At 40.0% G+C, this 23,201-nt stretch overlaps 1 protein-coding gene across 5 annotated transcripts in view; it reads right to left on the bottom strand.

Annotated features, from left to right (window-relative positions):
• The window catches only part of RBM33 (RNA binding motif protein 33), a 105,947-nt gene extending 82,995 nt beyond the window's left edge, over nucleotides 1–22,952 (bottom strand). For 4 of the 5 annotated variants that reach the window (XM_075045345.1, XM_075045373.1, XM_075045364.1 and 1 more), the window contains exons 1-6: nucleotides 22,691–22,951; nucleotides 12,439–12,517; nucleotides 6,347–6,395; nucleotides 4,246–4,322; nucleotides 1,867–2,167; nucleotides 624–734 (exon numbers count right to left, since the gene is read on the bottom strand). In XM_075045345.1, the coding sequence (XP_074901446.1) occupies nucleotides 624–734; nucleotides 1,867–2,167; nucleotides 4,246–4,322; nucleotides 6,347–6,395; nucleotides 12,439–12,517; nucleotides 22,691–22,718 (645 nt within the window). In that variant the 5' untranslated portion in view covers nucleotides 22,719–22,951. Of the gene's footprint in view, nucleotides 1–623; nucleotides 735–1,866; nucleotides 2,168–4,245; nucleotides 4,323–6,346; nucleotides 6,396–12,438; nucleotides 12,518–22,690 lie in introns of all 5 variants that reach the window. The other variant, XM_075045354.1, reaches the window with a different exon arrangement.
• Nucleotides 22,953–23,201: the final 249 nt, after the last annotated feature.

The raw sequence follows: 23,201 nt of genomic DNA, 5'->3' as shown, positions 1-23,201 counted from the left end.
TACAATACCACTGTTCCAGGCTACAACCAGTATACTTGACAGTTTTTGGCATAAGCTTTCTTCCTGCAAATGAACGAACTCATCCTTTTTCCTAATCAAAGAATTAGGATAAGCTTCACAGAAGTTTCAGTCCCAATACAACTTCTTTCAGAACAACACTCAATCTGACCTTTGCCTTTCTAACATACAGAACTTCCCACGCTCATGCTCACGTTCCTCCTCAAAGTGGGATACCCAAGAACTGTACCTACACTCCCCAACAGCAACAAATTATCCATCTGGAAAGTGATGCACCATAACTGATAGAGATTTAACAGACAGCATGCAGTATTACTATCATTCTCCTACCCAAAAGGGCCGCTGAAGTTTCTAAAGTTGAAACTAAGATTAAATATAGATGTTTTGAGCTCTCCATTGCAATTTTCATCCCAAGGCAGAGAGGAGATCTGATGTATCTGACAATATAGATGTTATCACAATTCATCTTAAACAAAGAGTAATACCACCAATAATTAAACACTTTCAAAGATGCATCAGTTCTTACCCAGCAATATGGACAATTCTACAAATTCAAATTCTGAAACAACTAGTTATTTTAAGTTTCCATTAAATTCACAACATACCTCTTCTGATTCATTTGTCATTGTTTGGGATTCTTCCAGGTCCTCATCAGCTGTATATTCTTCTTGTTCTTCCATTGCTTGCTCACTATATGATTGCATGTAATCTTCATCCTAAGGCAGTAACACGTGAAGGTGAAAAGACATATGCCAACTTTACAGAATCACAAACATGTTAAGACATGGGGGTCTGTACACATTGTTACAGTTTCCAGAGTGAGAAGTACTGTATCTATCAGAACTGTCAATTATAAGTGACATATCATATAAGGTATGATTAGCAGGACTTTTAACTAGACAATAATTTCAATATTATCAAAAATATAACCAGAACAGTTTTCATTCAGATCCTAGTAATGTCATCATGAAGATCCCGTGTACTACTGTTTGCCCCATCTACTTCTGTACTTCTACATCCTTTGATTACAAATTCATGAAGCAAACAGTGCAGTACTTTCTTACCAGAGGAAACATGCATCTATAGCACATATACATTAACATCAGATTTTACCTCACCAAAAATACAAACATTCTTAAAACATTCTGCAAGTGCTTACACATGAAAGAGTTCAATTCTGAACAATTATGAACATAAAACAAGAGCAAAACCTTTCTTAAGTAAGTTTGCTTGTATTTTAAAACACCTCACTGATCACATACAGTTTTAATTAAGATTAAATCATTTCACTAGCAATTAAAGCCAGTGCATGTTCTCTAATACACTGCTTAAATTATATTGAATTATGCAGGTGACATTTTCTGAACTAACCTCCAATCTCTTTATTCAGGTTTAGACAGTTCTCAGTTACAAAAAGGATGAACGAGCAGGACATCAATCACTTTGGGATATTAGCACCTTAAAGATGTCTTTAGCAGGTCAATAATCTTTTCACCTTCGAAGGACTTTATCAGATCTTGTCTAAAGCCTGGATAAAAGCTTTTGCATTAAGTACTTCTAACAATTGGCAGTGTATCTCCACCACACAAAGCTGTTTTCTTCCTTAAGGATACAATCCTCAAGGTCATGATTCTCAACTGCCTTCCAGCATGACAAAGGAGCATTACCTACCGCCAAACAAGCTGTCAACACAAACTTTGTCACAGCCTAGATAAAGAAACTGGCAGACAGTGATAATAGGTCTAATTTCCCCTCCTCCCTAGGGAGGTAAACAGATTTCAAATCAGTCTAAAACCCTATGCACATGAAGCAATGTTATCTTTGAAGATACAATAGAAAGAAACTCACTGGAAATTCATCTAGGGGTTCATTGATTTCAAGGTCTAGCACTTCATCTTCTTCTCCAGGCTCTTCTCCATATTCTATTTGGTCTTCTGTCAGTTCAGGATCATTGCCTTCATAATGTCCTTCCTCTGCATACTCTGAAGCATATACTTCAGGTGCTTCAGATTTGTCATAAACAATTTCATCTTCCCCTTGGTCATACTCAGACTCATGTTCTATTGATGGATCATTGATGGTCTCAGATAGTTCATATGATGTAAGTATGCCAGATGTAGCATTGAGGCTAACTGTGACACCTTGAGAACTATGGTATAAGGGGGAGGGGGGGAAATTCAGAGGTTGAAGCATAACAGTCAACTACTCACAAAGACTTAGCAAAACAAAGCCAACAAATACAAATTCTCTAAGTTGGTGGACAAAATTATACCTCACACGCTATTTGACTCCATGCCATATTCTCATAATGCATACTGTACTGCAGCTTATCACGGGCTGCAGGCTATTTGACAGGGGAATCAAACCAACCAGATGGTTTAGCAGGTCAAACTGGCAAAAGTCCTGCTTGATAACCAAAGCAGACTGCATTCAATTTTAATTCCAAGACTAACAAAAAATACACAAAATTAATATAACTGCATCTGCTTTCCCAATCTTTCAGAATACTCTAGTAAATTATTTTTATTATATGTATTAATATTGTTCCTTCTTGATTATCTTGATTTCAAACTTGCATTTATGACAGACTTAATATTCTACTTAAAATAATGTAAAATATATAGTCAGGAATTGTCATTCAAATGCCTAAGACTTACTCTAACTTAGTAACAGCACTGGCACAGACAATGAAAAAAAACCAATCCATACAAAAACTGGCAAGTTTGAATTCTGAGTTTTGCTTTTCCTCCAGATGACACTGTTTACAATAGCTAGTGCCATCAACACATAAAAGAGCAACTAACCAACTGCAGGCTAATTAGAAAAGCAGGGGTAAAAAGCTCTTCTTGATTTGAGGGCTCCAAGTACAAGGAAAACAGTTGGTTTGTTTTTTTAAATTACGTTCCTATTATTCACTATTTTCCTAAGTTTGGGGGAACAAGACCCAGGCAGCTTTGCATTATTTGCATCTATAAGACGGAGAAGATTTAAAATGAAAATGAAGACATTATGCAGGATTATCATTATCCTCCAAACTACAGAGGCATAAATGAGTTTGAATGAAAATAGAGGGAGAAGAGAAAGGAGTGGAGCAAGGCTGTCACTCCCTGGCAATAAAACTGCTAAAAATCAAGGTTTGTCTACAGAAACCTGCTTCCACTGACACTTTTTCATCACTCGTGCAACCACATTGCCATCCCTGCCACCCAGGGCTCACAAGGAGGAAATCCAGAGAAGAAAGAGCAAGGACTGTAACTGGGATTCCCCATTTTGAAGGGAACAGTCCAACCCTTATTCCTGCATGGAGGAAAACGGCAGCCAATGGAGACATTGGTGGTCTAAGGTATTTCACCACACTCTCATCAACCCAACGCAGGGACAGGACCCATCCTAATTCCAGCCAAGGACAGAAAGGAGATCTCAGAGCAATATATATATATATATATATATATATTTCATACCCCTTAGGTGACATGCCTGCACAGTATGCAACAAATAAAGGAAAAGATGGCAAAACACACAGGCCATTAAAAGCAGCAGTGGTACTGCATCACTTCTGCATCACAAGTATCTTCCTTCCCCCTGCAGTCCAGCTTGAAAAGTAAAAATGTCAAGACACTCATTTTGACTTGTAATGCCCATAATTCAGTTGTGGAGCTGTATCACCACAGAGTATTCACAAGGCAGGATCCTCAGTAAACTCCCATGGAATTACCTGCTCAAGCCTAGCCTATAAACCCAGTACAAAAATTTTTGCTGCGTAATTGTACAGAAATATTTAAGCCACAAATCAAGCCTTACAAACTATGAAGCTCCCCTCCTCAGGGTCTTATGAGGCAAGGTATATTTTTAAAAGAAAGACGGAAGAAAAGGACTTTACAGGAGAAGGAAGCCTACAATGATACCAAGAAGGCACAGAACAAGAACTCTAAGTATTTATAAATAATTCTAAATGCACAGGAGATGATGCTGTTTCTTCTTTATAAGTTTTTTTAATAGATTTGAGTTAAACTTACCAGATTCAAATAAACAAAACACCATTTTACTGAAAAGCTAACAATGCTACTAAACACATTATATATACATCATTAAGTAGCTGGCTAGGTAAAAAGCAGGACTATTTTAAGTATATACCAATAACTTCAGTTTAGTAGTTATTAGCTATCAGTAGTAGTAGTCATTAACAGCTTTGAGCTATCCAAAACACAAGATTTAGAAAAGAGATACCGAAATTCTTGTTCCTCTTCGTTGTCACTTTGCAGAAGATCATCATTCAGCTCTTCATCTGACAAGTCTGACTGATTCTAGGTTTCAAAAAAAGTCAATCATGAACATAAAAAAGGATATAAACTTTTAACTAACTAGGTACTGAAACTGTTGAACCTTCTGAACACTAAGTTTTTTTTATTAAGAACGCATCCCAGACTAAGACCATATCTTCAATGAAATTACCTAATTTGATGAGAAAAAATATCCTACACAAGACAACAAATCTGAAAATAAATGTTTGACAGTCTTATGGAAATTTACAAAACTCAAATTTGCCTAGCTGTCAACACTTTTCACTGATGCGTTCCCAAATATAGCCAAAGATCACAACTCACTCAAGAAATACCAGGAAGAAAGAAAGGTTAGCTTTAGTACACTGCCTTGCAACCTTGATGCATTAGGCAAGTCAAGAAAATCCGCTAAGTTACTGCTGTTTCTAGAGAGCAGAGATACTTAGGAAACTGGATGAAAGGATATCATGATATCAAGAAAACTGAAAAAAAACGTAATTAGTTTGTAAGTGAAGAAAAAAAGAGAGAAGAAAATATTGTGCCTTTTCTGAATCCTCCTAATTTGCCTACCATACTTTCAGTTGTTTCATTTATCCTTTTTTTTTTTTAAAATTACCCACTAGAAAGAGATACCTGCAGTTTTGCTCAGCAACATTATTTCCATCCCCTAAAGTAACAGGGGCAGAAAGGTTATACAAGGGTAGATTTATCTAGAAGTACTGGGATAAGGTTAAGTAGATGCAAGTTTAGCCGAAATAGCTCAGGGAAAACTTCATGGGAAATCTATTATTACTCCACCATGAGTCCATACCCACAGATACTGCTCAGAGCCCTGTAACATGGCAAACTGGAAACAAGACTAGAGAAAGCACTAGAACACATAATACAGTGGTGAAATCTAGTATTGCTTAGCATTCACACAGATAATTTTTTTCTCTTTTTAAGACAAGTAGCTTTATCAACCCACATTTCAACTATACAGATGTATGCAATATTAACTGCTTATATTTTTGATAACTGCGTAACACACATCTACAATCCCTATCCTCCTGGAATTTTATTTTATTTTTTTAAACCAGTACATGAGACAAAGGAACTTCCTACCTTTAATAGGGATTACTTAAAGAATAATTTCAAGAAGCTAAGTTCCAACATTTAGACAGTGATTATAAAAAACTAGATCAATTGAAACTCACCTTTTACTAGATCTGGGTTTCTTAACAAACCTATTCATCTCCAACTAAATTTTTAAAAACTATTTTCTAAATTAATTGATTTAGCAGATAAAGTGGATAGAGAGGTGACTAGCCAGTTCTGATTTCCCAAACAGAAGCCCTGCCTTCTCCTGCAGATATCTGGCAAATCCAAACATACATTTACTTCTTTTCTGAGAGTTCAATTTTGGAAATAGGTATCAGAGTGAGGAGTCTACAGCAGACAGGGGACTCATTTATGTTCTCCAATGCTAGCTGCTCCCATATTCTTCCCTCACTGTCAAGGGGAAATCCTCTGCCTACTTATCAGACAAAGTAGTAGTGGACTGTGTGCAGTGAGTGGATCTTCAATAGATACCACTGACTGCTTTTTTATTTACTGTCTGGTAAATACTGCTGTTATTTTGATGAGTAACTTTTAATAGCCAGGAAACTGGCAGTTGAAGTGAATTCTTTAGAATGCTAATCAGCACTCAGGAGGCATAACTGGGGGGCGGGGGTTAATTGTTAAGTCAATGTGAGGTACAGAGAAACTGATTTTGAGAACTGTCTTTTTAAGTTGAGTGTTATGAGACAAAATGCTATCTCGGAAAAAAAAATTCTAAAAGTTGCATTTTAAAAACCCACACTTGGAGGTACTTCACAAAAGGAAACAGAGCTCTGGGTGCAGAGTGCTCTGGCAACAGGGCAGATGTCAGGTACCTGTGGCTGTCAGGTTTTAGGGAGGTGACCATAAAATACATAAAAGGCCATACCAAACAACTGAAGTGGGTAAGTTGAACAACAATCACATTTTAGTATCTGTAACAATTCACTTTAATGAACACCTCTTACCTTTTTGCCAGTTAGCAAATCCTCTCCAAGCAAGTCATCATCAAGTTCACTGGAAAACATTAACAAATTTAAGAAGTTGTACCTTAGAAAACAGAAACAAACACCATATAGGGTTTATGCCTTAAAAAACTAACTTGAAGAGAATTGTCGCTAAGTCTGCACAAAGCTTTCCTTTTAGCAATGCATTCAGCAACTTGAAAAAGGAGATACATATTTTAAATGAAACAACAGACCATACATATTAAGTAAGACTGTTGTTGCGCAGTCATTTCATTTTCGTATGCTCTCCTTTCTGTATCCGTCCCACTATTACACAGCACATAATCCTAGACAAAGTGCAGGCATTTAAAACACAGTTAGCTAGGTCCCCACGCTACATCCTTCACTTCAAGGCCATTTGGGCATATTGTCCAAACTGCTGTTTCTCACCTCCCCAGGGAAGAAGCAAGTGAGACATTAATGTCCTGTGGGCAAGATTCAGTCTACACGCCACTACCTGGCCCAAGCTGCACTTCAGCAAGAAGGCACTGGGAGGCCAGCTGGCTTGGGAGCCACTTAGGCCTAGAGCTTTCATTAATACTTTATTCCCTCCTCCTCAAGTTGAGGGTAAGGTCAAACAGACTTTTGTAGGATGACAAAATCCAATGCATGTCTCACTATCTTGATAAGTGTGGCTAAGAATTCAGGAAGCATAGAAATACCTGGCTTACAAAAACTACTGCCATCACATAGCATCTGTTCCCATTAGCAGGATGCAACACAAAGAACTACAGTCCAGATCAGTTAAACCTCAGGACAACTGCTTAATCTCATTCTTCCTTCAGTGAAAGAGTTATGTAGTGACAGGAATAAATGGATTTCCCTTCTATAATAAACACTTATTACTGACAAATGCCCATATTAGAACATGCATGTCCCAATACTAAAACGAGATGCCAGTGATTTGAAATATGAGCTGTAATTCAAGAATGTGAATCTATTTCTACCTGCACACCTTAAAAACAAAAACAAAAACCTATGCCTTAGATACTACATAAAATGAAATATCCCAAAGTGAGAATGGGCTATATGAACAGAATGGGAGTATGTGTAAGAGCTCCTTGAGACTATATAGCAAATACTTGGAAATGGGGAAGCCAATTCCATGACATAAATCAGTGCTAAAAGTTGGTTTTGAAGATGGATACATCTCTTTCAGAGCTGGTTACTGTACAGATAATGCAGGCAGGGAATAAAAATCTTGTGGGCTACAAGAGAACAGATGATATTCCAAATCAGCCCTAAACAGGATGTTATCATCAGTACACAGTATTTGTCCATAGTTACTGATGTCAAACAGTTCTAGGAATGACTGAACATTAACGAATAGCAATTGTTTTGTGCTCCCTGCAATATTAAACAAAAATTGGGACATAAGACTTACCATACATTCCAAAGAGCAAACTGACTAGGATTTAAGCCCTTTATTTCAGAGACGGAAAGCTCTACACAACAGAAAGGGTTTCAGAACAATTTAGAGCCAAAACTGAAGTAGGAAGAAGTCACTGATCTCTTCAGCTGCCATTAATCTGACAAAAGCTCCAGAAGATTTGAAAATATTTCTGAGCGCTATGGTCCACCACTGACAGCTTTTAACAAGACAACGCTAGAGAAATTCCAAAAGACAGCAAGAGCACGTTTTATAGCAGCATTTGAAGACAAAAAGCAAGCTCAGGTAGTAAAAAATTCAGATCAAAAAGGAATGGAAAAGAAAGTGAAAGATTAAATTAATTATTTAAACATAGTTAGGGCTATTCAACGCATTACTAAAAAACATCCTCAATGTGATTCTTTGCATTGGGTTTGCATGGCAAGGTTTTGGTAGCAGAAGGGCTAGGGGGTGGCTTCTGTGAGAAGCTGCTAGAAGCTTCCCCTATGTCCAGCAGAGCCAAGGCCAGCTGGCTCCAAGACAGACCCACTGCTGGCCAAGGCTGAGCCCATCAGCAACAGTGGTAGCACCTCTTGGTAACACATTTAAGGGAAAAAAAACTTGATCTGGCACAGAAACTGCAGCCAGAGAGAGGAGTGAGAACACGGTAAGACAAACAACCCTGCAGACCCCAAGGTCAGTGAAGAAGGAGGAGGAGGAGGAGGAGGTGCTCCAGGCACCGGAGCAGAGATTCCCCTGCAGCCCGTGGGGAAGACCCTGGTGAGGCAGGCTGTCCCCCTGCAGCCCAGGGAGCTCCACGGGGGAGCAGATCTCCACCTGCAGCCCATGCAGAACCCCACGCTGGAGCAGGTGGGTGCCCGAAGGAGGCTGTGGCGCCGTGGGAAGCCCGCGCTGGAGCAGGCTCCTGGCAGGACCTGTGGACCCATGGAGAGAGGAGCCCACGCTGAAGCAGGTTTTCTGGCAGGACTTGTGACCCCACCGGGGACCCATGCTGGAGCAGTCTGTACCTGAAGGACTGCACCCCGTGGAAGGACCCACGCTGGAGTAGTTCATGAAGAACTGCAGCCCATGGGAAGGACTCACATTGGAGAAGTTCATGGAGAACTGTCTCCCACGGAAGCAACCCCACACCGGAGCAGGGGAAGAGTGAGGAGTCCTGCCCCTGAGGAGGAAGGACGGGCAGAGACAAGGTGTGATGAACTGACCACAACCCCCATTCCCCGTCCCCCTGCGCTGCTGAGGGGGAGGAGGTAGAGAATTCAGGAGTGAAGCTGTGCCTCGGAAGAAGGAAGGGGTGGGGGGAAGGTGTTTGAAGATTTGGTTTTATTTCTCATTACACTACTCTGGTTTGATTTGCAATAAATTAAGTTAATTTTCCCCAAGTTGAGTCTGTTTTGCCCGTGAGGGTAATCAGTCAAGTGATCTCTCTCTGTCCTTATCTCAACCTGTGAGCCTTTCATTATATTTTCTCTCCCCTGTCTACCTGAGCAGGGGGGGGAGTGATAGAGCAGCTGCGTGGTGCTTAGTTGCTGGCTGGGGTTAAACAACAACATTCTTTAAAAAAATATTAAACATTTGGTCAATAGAAGTAATTGCATATGTATTCTAGATTTTTAAAAGCTTTGGCTTATTACACGACAGTCAAAAAAAATAGCACTAGCACATAAATGAAGCTCAGAACAGAAACTAAAGTGTTTCACAGAATGCCTCTCAAAACCTATTAAAATATTCAATGTCATTCAATATTTTCATTGATAAATTAAAAGAAGAAAAATTACCTTTAGTAACTTTTTGAATAAACAAAATAACAGTGAGAAGGTCCACTTTACTATGCAGGCTATCTCAAGCTTCTTTTAAAATAGCCAAATCTGAAGAGGAGGGACCAGAATTACCAGATCTAACTATTTAGAAAAAAAACACAACAAGCCAGATACTGAAAGATCTAAGGCTAGCTGAGAAAAACAGACAAAAATGAATGGTTGCAATGTGATACCACACAAAGCCACATAAAATAAATTAAACTGGAATAAAAGTACACATCTCTGATAGTTCCAAGGCAACTCACCCTCATTATCAAGACACAAAGGATTTTCCAAATCACAATTCTAGGAAATTAGGGTTAAGATAATCTGAGAGTTCCCTGCTCTCACAAGAGACGAACCCATTTCCTCCTCTTCCCCAACTTCCAAGACTCAACATTCCCCTCACTGAATAAATTCAGCTCACCAAATGAGCAAGAGATAATAAAGACAGACAACAAAAAGTGGAAAGTTTTCTGCCAGTGTAGAGAAATGAATAATCTCAGAGAATGGTCAGAGCAAGCGAATTTCAGCAAAAGTCAACTACTAAATCAGCCCTGTCACCTCACAGCATAGCACCAGAACTGCATGTTTTTCCCAAACCCACACTTTAGGCTACTTAGAGATAAATGTATAAATTAACAGCCCATGATAAAGACGTCAGACTGGCCCTTTCTGGCCTCCAATTTCATGAGCATGCCTCATTAAACATGAGCAGTAGCAAGGACACAAGTGTTTCAGGAAAAGAATTTGTAAAAAAATGTAATGGGAAAAATTCTCCAAGAACAATGTTACATTTGTACTCCCAAATAGCAGTGGCCTTCCAACTCTCGGTTATCATCCTCCAGTGTTTGAGAAAGGGAAGAGATGTGGAAATTCAAAATTATTTAAATGACTGGGGGATGGGACTCAGTTAAGTAGCAACACTGCAAGAGTTGATGGTTGATCAAGACGTATGACTAACAGCATAACCCCTTCACCCTCCCCCACAAAAAAAAAGTGATTTAGGTTGCAAAACAAAGCATGAAAGATTAAAAGTCTACTGTGTTCATTCAGGCTTTTTTCCACCTTCACAAAACTGTGTCCTGTACTGAATTAGGCCAGTAGTTAAAAAAATTCAAGCAATTATATTAGGCAACAATATATCCATGTACAGCATTTGTAATTGCCCAGACAGCCATAGTACTTAACACTTCCAAAGATAGCTTGGCAATCTAAAAAGAATTAAAAATAATAATTAAAATAAATCATAAAATTCCAACACATTCAAATAAAATAATATTCTATTAGATACAGTTGTAAAAAAAAACATTTTCTGAAATGATCAGCAAGATGAAACTCTGGAATCTCCAGCACTGCACCTGAAACCACTTCCCTTACAATTTCACTAAAGAACAAACATACGATTTTTGATCATCTATCTTAAATTATATGCAGCTAATAAAAAACACAAACAAAAACTTTTTTTTAAAACTGAATCCTTGTGTGCTTCAAAGTCTCAGCTTAGCAAAAATACTCTATAACCTTTCTCAAGTTCTGTAAAAATAACTATGCCACAGGGAGCTCACCATTGGCAATAAGCTTACAACTTCTGATACAACAGCTGTTTGACTCTTCCAAATTTTCTGAAGCAATAAAAATAGGACAGCTAAAACCAAACGTGACCAGCCAGCATCTAAGAGCCCACCTATTAATACCATGAAGTCAGCAAAGGCAAAAAGTTCAGAAAATATTCTAATATAAAGCATTTTGCCTGTAATATTGGCTTCAGTATTTCTGAATACCCAGAGCTGGGGCTGGGAGGCAGCACGGTACAGTGACCCTGCCTGAACAAGTTAATTACACTCTCAAACCAGAGCAGTTCCTTGATGCAGTTTACCATCCAACCCACAAAGAGCTGTGCTGGCTTGACAGAAAGCAGACACCCCTCACCAGCATACAGCAGAACACTGTATACTGAAGCTATTGTCCAAATTCCTTATTCACTCTTACTCACCTCCTAGAGCAGTGAAAACTACCCACTTAACCTAGCATGGAAGAGGAAACTAACACCTCTGGAATGATGATATATGTAGAGTAGCTGATTCACTCCAAGGGCTCAACTCAGTGGAAAACTAGTTAGAGTAAAATTTGTTTACTACAATCACTTGAATGATTATTAGAAAAGACAAAAATCTACTTGGAATGGTTTTTTCTCCTTTTTACAGTGAAAATCACTGGCAAAGTCTGAACAAGTCTCTTTATTACTAAAAAGGAATAATTAGAAGTGAAAAATTTTCTCCCCAAAAGAATAGACAAGTCTAGCCAGCAGCTAGATTCAAGTCTTTCCCAGTTAGAGCACCTTCAAGTAAAAAAAACACGTTCTTTTTCTCCCTCAAAATAACCAAGTTAACACATACTTCTAAATCTTTACAACAGTCATATTTTTCAACAGAAGCCCATACCTAAGCTCCATTACTCTTCCTCAATGTAAAACTGAAGTAAGAGTTTGAGGATAAAAATTTAAACATCAAGTTAAAAAAAAGTTAAGTTCAGCAAGTACTAGCAAAAATCTGTTTAAACCACCGAGATCTACTCAATATTTAAAGGGAAAACCAGCACATTAATTGCAAAGTTAATCACACACCACAAATACTTTGTATTTATCCAATTTTAAATGGTATCTCTTCATAGTGCTCTCTATATTCGTCAAGGCAAGTATATGTTTGGCACAATCTAGCATTGGCTGACACATGCATAAAACCAACATCTTCATTAGTATCTAAATGTGCGCTACTCAACGTTAGAATACAAAATGCCAGAATGGGAAAACAGAGCAATGTCATTCAGTATACAGAAACTGAACATGAAAACATTCTACGTACCTGTCCCAGTCGTCATCTCCAGCTCTTCTTCTCCAAGACCTTTCTGCACCAGGCTTATCAAACTGATCAAAGTCATCATCTGTAAAGAAGGTGATTACATTAAGTAATTCTTACTTAAAGGTTTTTGAAGCAACCACATAGGTGGGTTTTTTGGGGGGGAGGGTACTGTTTTTCAGAAGATGCAAAAATACCTTTTTTTACTTCCCATGTTAACATGAGGAAAACAGATAAATACCAACATGCTTCAATAATAAAAAACCATAATGTACTATACAGATTTCCCTCTTCTCACTATGGAGGTGAGGATGATCCAAGGAAAACAGATAGAGCATGAGATAAATCAGTAGAAAATTTTGCCAACAAAGGTCATTCCAGAGACAGGAGCTCCCCAGAAATACATGAAATTGAGGTGCAGTGGAGGTGAAAGGAACCACATCTACCAGATCTCTGCTTGCCTTGTGGGCCACAAGCTCATCTACCCACACTGAGCCCGCAAAGCCACTTTGAAAATAGGAGTAAACCTCAGGTCAGCACAAGGCAGGAGAGTAACAGCAACCCAAAACAGAAGAGGGAAGTCAGGTGTAATACACAATCAATTATCTCAACTGGGGCATTAAAAACACTAGAAGTCATTGAAGCAGGTTACACTGTGTGCCTAAGCATGTACCTGCCTTCCAAGATAAAACTGGTGCTCCATATATTTGTCTCAATAAGTACCCTCACTTTAGCCTATCAAATCACAAATTACTCTTGCATAGCTTAGTTTGCAAATGACAATTTTGCTACTTAAAAATATTAAATCTTCCATTTATCTGCAAAAGAAATGCAAAGCTCATCTGCTCTGTTCAGACATCCAGATGTCTCATCATCTGTAAACTGGAAGCACATACCTTCAGAAACACTCAACCCTCACTCTCCCATCCTGTGGCTACAGCCCAACAGAGAACGCACACCTGACTGTAGTGTCTTTTCACACATTTTGATGACTTTTGTAAGAGAGAAAAAAATAGCAAATAAAAGTTATGCTCAACACAGGGGGAAACTGCCTGCAGTTTAATGGACTGCAAAATACAGGAGGTTGAACAATCCAGTCCTTGCAGTCTGAATTAGTGATCACTAAGATGCCATATATCCAGTCTTTCTCCTGACTCTATTTGCACTCAACTCTTTGACCAAGTACAATGCCAAGGATCAACTGGTTTTTTGTGTGTGTTTGGGGTTTTTTAATGGACTTTCAAATCAAACCTGTCTTCAGCTCCATAAACTCAATCCAGTATCCTTTAGTGAATATTCTCCACATGCAATGACAAACCTATTCACATCCTACTTCATATAATCAAAACACAGGTGTCAGTGATGAACAGAAATTTAAAAGGAGGTAAAAACATTAAAAAGAGAAAATTCAGTTCTTGCTATGTCACTAAATTAAGAGCTTTCAAACAAGAAATTTCAATCATAAATAGCTATGAAAATAAGACTGCTCAGTATGAATCACGATGCACCACAAGTCAAGTTAGGCAACTCTCTTGTTTTAGAACAGTAGGTAAAAACAATTCCCCTTGATCAGGTTCCCCCCCTTTACTGCCTACAGCTACTTTTGTATTTTAACTAATCTTCTATATTCAAACTAACTTACATGGGCTAACACCATTGAAACAATTGTTTTATGTTGCTCTGCTCAAACACCTACATATTGCAACCTCCTTCTACTCCAACTCCTTTTTTCACCCACAGGGGAAAGCCAGACAGATATAAAAGCATTTGCTATCTTCATCTTGAGCACTAAATTATCCAATTTTGTGGTCTGAAAAAAAAATGCCACCTTGCTTTCCTTATGGTCATTAAAAACCATGCTGCAATGATTATCTTAGTGCATTGCTGTTTTAAGGGCACAAATATCCTTCACTGTCATTGTTCCTACAGCTGGACTGCAGCAATCCACTGACTTGATGTAACCACCTCCGAAGATGTTTTGTTTTGGTTAGGTTTTTTTGTTTCATTGGGGTTTTTTTAAGGTAATGCAACTGGGTTTACAGCAACCCAGATTACAAGCGTCCACATTATTGACTAACACAGCTCAAGACAACAACCACCATCAGGAAGCCAAGAACTTCTTTTTAAGCTATGCCTGCTTGTTTGCAAGATATATTTTTTCATGCCAGGCAACACTAAGAACTACGGAGAGCTATATTACAAACCAACACCACTTGAAGACAAGATCTTAGCTCTTCAGCACACAATTCTTACACAGACAGACATTCACATCAGCCAGGTTTAAATCTAGACAACACAAAGTAACATGCCGAACCCTTTTTCTTTGTTGAGACCTCTCTACAGCAAAAAGGAACACTCTTCAGTACAATTCATAGTACTTTTCCAGGCCAGATATTAAAGTTTCACAGCCATAAAAGTGCTTCAACCTAGTATTACTGCGAGTGAAGAAACAATACCCAAAGAGGGTCCAAGTTCCTGCCAAATTTCTAGTGTAGAGCTGGACCCTCACTCAGCCAACATCATAAACCTTCACCCTCCATCCAACCCCTCCAAATTTCTCACATCCTAGTCCTTATTTATGAGCAACTCCTACCAATATCCAAAGCTGAATTATATCCATGCAAAGCCCTTTTCACAAGTCCCCTCTAGCAAGATGCATACAAAAGCCTCAAAAATGACAGGTCAATCTGTGTTTGGAGACTGCAGCTTATAAGAACTGCTCCACATGAGTCCCCACCATCTCCCCATTCTCATCTCTTCTCTCCCTGTCTCATCACACCTTATGATATAAAGATCTCTGCCAGCTTTTCTTTTGTATGCTTATTTGTTCTGTGACAGCTGACACTGACAATGAGCATTACAAATTATGCCATTCTGACATTAAGTATTGTCAGAGTCCAAAGCAGGTTGTAGAAAAGGAGGTCACCACAGTCACACATCTACAAATAGTATTCATTGCCAGCTTCATCATTTGTGGAATAGCAAGCACTGCAGTGGACACAGGCCTTACACCTGCAGTGCAATGTGATACCTAGCAATCCTCAGAAAGGCATCATTTTTTTCCATTTCGTAAACTACACATATTTTCATTTTTCTTTTACCCGTCTAGGCAATAACATTGGAAAATACCAGTAAACAACAACCAGCATAACTTTTATCAGTGTTTCTCCTTAAGAAACTCTAAGTCAATGTTTGTGTCAAGCGTGGTTAAGTGCCTGTAAAACATTAGCTTGTACAGAAAGAAGAACATTCAGCATCAGCAGAGCACAAAACCACTGACAGCAACAGCCAAAGATTATTTTTTTTTAATAATTCTCGGTAGTACTGTGTGGGAGGTGAGGAGCAAAGAAAGAAAGGGAGGGGGTTGATCCACGAACATAAGCTTTTTTAAGCAGGAAAATGTCCACTGTAGGAGTTGGAAAAGGTTTTGTATTTCTCCCAGCAGTATCAGTGCAGCCTAGAAAGCTAGTCGTACGTAGCAACTGTTGCTAAGACATGCAATGCAATGGCTATGGCTCCGCATTTCAATTCAAGGCTCTCATGGCAAAGCTCACCAAGATGTGTGCACATTAACTGAGTATCATCTGGAAGATCCTGACAGGTGATCACTAAACACACTAAGCCCCCTCTCTAACTTCCAGGCAGCACTAGAAGGAAAAAAACCCCAAGACCTATCAAATACCAAAAAAGCACTGAGTAAGCAAGACAGACCAGTTATACAGGAAAATGAAAGAAATAATCCAACACTTGGCTCTTCCTACTGCAGCTTTAAGAAAATTGCCATTACCAAAGCAACAGAGAAGTTGCAGGATGCTGCAGAGACTAACGCTGCCTGTTTTTTCAGCCAGCCTGCCTCACAAGGCTCTGGCCAGCTGTGAACCACAATAAGTACAAAGACAGCCAAACACACTTGGTTCCCCACACTAAAAGGTTGCTATTTGCTTTATATTTACCCTGATGTAGCATCAGCAGTGCTATAAGCAGTTCTATGAAGCTTATTTTTTGGTTTTATGATATATGCCCAGAACTGTTCTCTTTTTTCCTGCTTAATAAGAACAGATCATCCACACTAGAAATCCACAAAATACAAGCCTCATTTCCTCTTTGGCTATGCTGATGGTAGTTTCTAACTCTGTGGACACCCTGTCAATACAACCTTCACTAATCATTTTTCTATGTAAAATGGAAGTCCTAAGCTACACAGTCAAGTCTCACAAGCGTAGGACGTGAATCAGCAGGAACACTGCAGAGCTCTTAACATCTTAAAATGGTACCAACATAGCCTAAAAAGGTAGTCCTACATAGCAACTGTTGCTAAGATGGAGTATTTTACTGTAATAAGATGGCCAAGACTTCTAGACTAGGAAAAACATTTGATGACTGCATCATTCATCTTCCTAGAAATACATCTGCACACTTTCTGGAACACCAACCACATGCTGTCTCATAAACCTTAACAGTTCAAAATTTTGTATTTTGTTTCACTTCAATATTACACTATCATGAATATAAAACATACTATTAGTTTTAGGCATTGAAAAAGCATTGAAGATTTCTCCTTATCCAAAACAAGATGGAGATACCACAATGATCCAGTAGTTCAATGGATTAAAAAAGTATTATGCACTGCTTACCCAACAGGTCTTTTAATAAAGTAACTAAGCTGCACTGCTTTTGACAGAACAGGTAAGGGAGCTATTCAAAAGAAAAATAAAACTAGAGGAAAAAAAGTAATTTACCACATGAAAAAATGCCACTTCTCTATGTTTAGATTTAATGCTGAACATAACAAATCCATCTTGATCTATCCCATTCCCCAATATCATATTTAAAACACTCAACATGACAACTTGACAGCATTTCAAGCACAAGTATCCAGATTAAAAACAGCTTACCAGCTTATCTTACATAATAGTTTATTTCTACAGAATATTCTTCTTCCTATTTCATTACAAAAGGTTGCACAACACATAGGTATTGTAAAGCCTCAATTTTCAGAAACTGAGCATACCATTTAAAAACAGGCCTACGTTTTAGCCTAATAGTGAACTGAATTTCAGTATCTCTTGCTATGCGATACAGAAGAATAATAGGTGTCATGAGGAACAGCTGTGTCTAAAACATAGGCTGGCAAAGTACTATTAACACCAGTTGAATGAAAACTTCTGGTAACAAATCATAACAGCATCTAGCAGTAGAAACACAAGGTCAACAGGAACTCCTGAATCTGAGTCTGTGATGTAAACCTAACACATTATGAAGCACACTATAAATCCAGTTCCACCTATTACAGATAATCAAGCTCTCTACCCCATCATAAAAACCACATTCACACCTACTACTGCATTACACACAAGAACACACATGCACAAATACACCACATCGTGTAGTCTTTATATTGGTAAACAATTACTCATAGAAGCCTTAAGTACTCAGTGACTAAGTATAACAATGTAACAATTGCATAATATGTTCCTCAGCTAGTGTATTTCCTGTTTTCTTTCCAAATTACTCCTATTGGATAGAGTTAAACTTTCTCAAAGAAGTAACATAGAAAAATTAATTTCTACAGGAGACGAGTTCTTTTTACCTCAAAACCAACTTTTTTTAGAGAGTTTGTCATGATGCAAAGCAAGTCACTAGCAACAAGCAAGAACAGAACTAATTAAGATATGCTGCCTGGAACTGAAGTTCTCTAACTGGTGCTTGAAAGAAATAGTTGGGTTTTGTTTTTTTTAAATAAACTACATCTAAACGCAAAACCACCGAGCCACAAAAAAAACATTTCCAAAGTCTGCTTGGATTTGAAAATATATCTGCTTTGGAAAAACATTTGAAAAGTGTCATAGTTCTTGCCTCACAAATGCTGAACAGCAACTGAAGGCTGAGTTTAAATGAAATCCACATGAACTCAGTTCCCAAATGGCTTTGGATACTGATGAGAAACTGCAACTCTCCAGCATCTTTCACAGCCACCAAAAGTTATAGTTAAAACTGAGGCTGCATTACAGCAGAATATAACACAGGACCAATCACATTACTTACTTGGAGGTTTTTTGGTTAAGTCAGTGACAACCATCATCTTAAATTATTCTGGAAAAGTTCTATGTAACCTAAAATCTGAGGTTTAGTATTTGACACAATAAAGCATGGTTTGGCTTTTGTAAAAACAAGTGATACTAAGGCTATGTTTAATTTAGATGACCTGAAATGAGAGAACATTCAGAAGAGCGTGACTTTCAATGAAAGCTTGTCAAAGAAGCACAAAGACATTAAAAATTGCTATGCTTTAAAGCAAATCTGCCTGCCACAAACTCATTCAAGTAGTAATGTTTTTTGGCACTAGTCCTTAGCTGGTGCAATAGCCCATGATCATTATTTGTATTTCATGAATTGTAAACTCTATAGGCCTTTGATACTTAGAGGAGTTTTAGTGCGTTCATATTCCAATATAACTCTAAGTTATAGTGACCTGTTGCATCAGTCCACCTAATAAAGCAGGATGCAATACTCACAGAGACCAAAATACAGCCAGCACTCCTCCCACTTTCATCTAGGCACAAATGCAGAATCTATTTCCAGCCCCTGTATGCTGCTGCTGAACAGCCTGAAGCACGACAAATTCAATTGAATTTGTCACACTGGAGAATTTTTACTACATCTTTGAATTGGATAGTGACCCACAACACAGAGAAAGGTGCCTGCTGTGCTAGCAGTATAAGCTTTTTTCCAAATTTTATCAATAGCTTCATAAGAGGTTTTTAAAGCCACTACATTGCTGAGAGCACAACAGCAGCCCTCAGATAAGTTAAAATGAAATTAAACTGGTGACAGCTCAAGTTCAAGCTGGAGGAGTAACATAACAGGCTCAGAGGTAGAGAAACACCCATTCAGCTACTCTTGGTACAGGACTTCCAGCAGGAATATGGGGTAGACATGTATAGATGGGGCCTTCTTCAGCTCCTCCTCCACCCCATCCTATCATGATTCACATCCCAAGGATATCCACAGCTCCAAGTCTTCTAGACCACTGAAGTTCATGAGAAGTGAATTAATCTGAAAGGAAGAAAACTTACAATAGTTTTCCCTTACTTCAGTATGGCAGACAATCGAGATTAGAAGTGCTCCTTCCTTTGTTTTAGTGACGGTTTATTGTTTACCCTGTAACCATCTCTCCCTAAATGAGATTACTGCAATCAATTTACAGCTAGATTTTAAATACCAAGAAAAAATTTCAGCATCTATACAACACAGTTGTTAGGTTACACTATAAGCAGATGATCACTAAATCATAGAACAGCCCAGGTTGGAAAGGACCTCAAAAGACCATCTGGTCCAACCTTCCATGGGAAAGGGAGCCTAAATGAGATAGCTTATCTAGCACTCTGTCCAACTGCATCTTGAAAACCTCCAGTGATAGGGACTCCACCATGTCCCTGAGGAGGTTGTTCCAGTCACTGATTGTTCTCACTGTAAACAAAATGTCTTTCTTAATATATTGAGTGTGAATGAAGCCTCTCCTGATGCAACTTGTAGCTGTTGCCCCTTGTCTTCTGCATATGGCTCCTCATGAAGAAAGGGTCTCTGTCTTCTCCATAGCCGCCCTTTAAGTAAGATGATTTTACTCAACATTCAACATGTTTGCTCTGGTTCTGTTTTTATATGAAAGTTTGAATCAAAGTTTGGGAACCATTGTCTTAACCATATCAATGGACTAATGAGCAACTATAAGCCCTCAAAGTCCCTCATCATCACTAGCACAGCCACCTTGAACTTCTGTGTTTCAACACAGCCATTCTAGAATTAGAAGCAAGTTGGAAAGGAATTTGTGAAGTAATACGAAATTGTGAATCACTTGCAGAGACCTCACAGACCACCACTTGAAAACTTTCCAGTTTATGTTTGTGAAACCTATCACCAAAAGAGTCTTTACATTTATCCATAGAAAGCTTAGCTGCACCAATACAAGTATCTGGTCACAAGAGTACATATGAATACTTTATTCTTATGAATCAAGCCAGTATTCCCAAGAGCCTAAAAAATTATAAATGACCAATGAGTCCACACATGCTGTCCAACAGACAAATCATCTTTCTTCCACCCCATCGAATATATTTAAATGTTCAGCCAACATATCCATTTCACACTTCATTTTTCAGCCCTGCATCACATCCTTACAAAATACTTAAACTTTAATCTGCATCTTCAAAGACAAAACTATGTGTCAACTGTTACCCTGCAATGCCATCAAATTAACACTCCATTTATTTTTCCAAGACCTATTTCGTACTACTTCAGCAATCATTAGAGCCATTTTATTTTTAAGAAAACACAGAGGTGCTGCTATCTCCATATTTTAAAGTCTTTCCCTCCCCCCCCAAAAATCAAAAAACTAAATCCAAAACATTAGTTCCTACACTTTAACTGACTAAAAACATTTAAGCCAAATAACCACTCAGTCCTGGGCTGCTTTCCCATTTGTTACCACTACTAATTTTGGATGGCAGCCCCTTTCCAAAAAGGGTTGCACATACCATTCCTCTAAGTTCTAAGCTTTTTTACTGGGTCTTAAAAGTGTATTTAACAACTCCAACTAGGAATTTTCCTTGACTAGTCATATGGACATAAGTGTGTGACACCTCTGCGTTTCTTCATTCAGGCAAGTGCTGCACAGTGATCATCTAGACTAAGCAAACACTCTATATGGGGCAAGGATCGTATTTAATTGGCCACCACTTATTGATGAGCACAGTGTTAATGCTGAACAAACAACTGCTTGTGCCCACTTAATACAAAGGGATCCTAATTCATGGTTAGACACAAACAGTACTCCACAACAAAAAAAACTAGTCTTGAAACTGCAGTTTCACCACTTAGTTGAAGGTTGTCTGCTGCATACACCTTTCTACATGAAAGCATGCCCATTCAACTTGCAGTAGAGTTTTAAACACAAGAACCAAAATGCTTCAAAAGTGACACTTTCTTTAAATTACTCTGCCCTCATACTACTACAAAAAAACTTCCACAGATAGAACATGCATGCAAAGTGCACTTCCACATCACACATAAATGATCTGAACCACAGAAACTAGCACTTAAACACTGCAATATATTTAACACCATTAAAACATTGCCCAAGATATTAAAATATTTACTGTTTTACCAGTCAGTGCTGTCCTTCCTAGCCTTCTTCCCAAACCAAACTTCTAAATTCAGAAATTTCTTTTTAACATTTACTTTTACTAAGAAATTTATCTGTGTTTATGTACTTTGTTACCAATTAAGCTAACAACGAACAGTCTGACCACTTAAGTGAGCGATCATGAGGACAAGGCACATTCTTCTCCCTGACACCTACTTACAGAAAAAACAGACTAAAATCATCACAAACTTTTGTATAGACAAGGACAAGTGGGTCAACTGACAACTGTGACCAGCCTTTATCAAAACTATTATTCCTAGTGAAAGCAAGGCCCACAGCACCAGAAACAGATATGTTCTCTGAACTCTCTCTCTCTTGAACACCCCAGTGTGACCCTTGCAAGTCTTTCTTTTAATCACTCAACCAAATGTTCTCATTTTAAAATTTGATTAATATATCAGTCAGAACCACAGAGGGGTTTGAGTTGTCATTTAAAATGTTGTGAGAAAAAGTGTCCTTAGTCAAGAAGAGCAGCAGTGGCACACCTGAGAGTCCAGGGGTCAAGAACTGACTTCATTTTACACTTTCCAAGCGAGACCTTCTGCTTCTGGGCAGTCTGTAAAATAAATTATAACTACTCCCCAGATGAGAGACAAGTTATTTAAACAGGTCACACACCGTAGCTGTAAAAACTATGGGAATGAACGGCTCTAAATGAACGCATCTATCCCACCCGGAGGTCCCACCTGCGCTCAGCGATGAAGCTGTTGCCCCTTCCCGGCCCTGCCCCGCCAAGGGGAGACGACAGTTCCCATTCGCAAGAGAGGACCCCTGGGGCCTTGCGGTGCTCCTGCTCCCCGCCGGGAGCGCGGGGCCCACCCGATCCGCGCCCCGCCGGCACCCCCGAGCACGCAAAACCGGCCGCCCCCGCCCAGGCGGGAGACAGAGGCCACCGCCCCACGAAGGCCCCGCAGCCCACGGCTCCCCTCAGCCCGGCCGGCCGCTCCGCCCCCAGCCAGGCCCCGCGCCGCGGCTGCAGCCCGTCCCGCACCCCCAAGCGAGGCCCGGGAGCCCCGAGCCCGCCCCGGCGAAGCCCTTCGGGGCCGCGGCACCCACCTGCGCCTCCTCCCAGGGCGGCAGCCATGGCTCTTCGCCTCGCCCAGACGGCGGCTCCCGGCAGCGACCCCGTGCCGCCCCCAGGAGCGGCGGGGAGCGGGGGGGGGAAGGGGAAGGGCTCGGATTCAGCGCCCGGAGGCTCCCCCTCCCGCCGCCCCTCCGCACGCACCCACCACAGGAGAACAACAAACTACCACAACATGGCGGCCGCCGCCACCACCGTCGCTGTCGCCGCCGCCCCCGCGCTGCATCATGGGATGGCGGAGGACCGGACCCTCCCTCGCGGGGAGGGCGGCCAGCGGGCGCCGCTGGTTGGTTAGCCAGGGCCCAGGCGCTCCGCGCGCCGGCCACCGTCAGCGCCCTCTGCGCATGCGCCCAAGGGCCTCCGCTCGGCGGGGTTGGCCGGCCGGGCCGGGCTGGGCAGGAGTGCGCATGTGCGGCAGCGTGGCACGTGCCACCGCGGAGGGGCGGGGGCGCGCGTGCGCGCGGGGCGGGGCGGGGAGGTGGGCGC

This window comes from Buteo buteo, chromosome 2 (assembly GCF_964188355.1).
Source record: "Buteo buteo chromosome 2, bButBut1.hap1.1, whole genome shotgun sequence".
Taxonomy (NCBI): Eukaryota; Metazoa; Chordata; class Aves; order Accipitriformes; family Accipitridae; genus Buteo; species Buteo buteo.
This window is presented reverse-complemented; position numbering and strand designations above follow the sequence as displayed.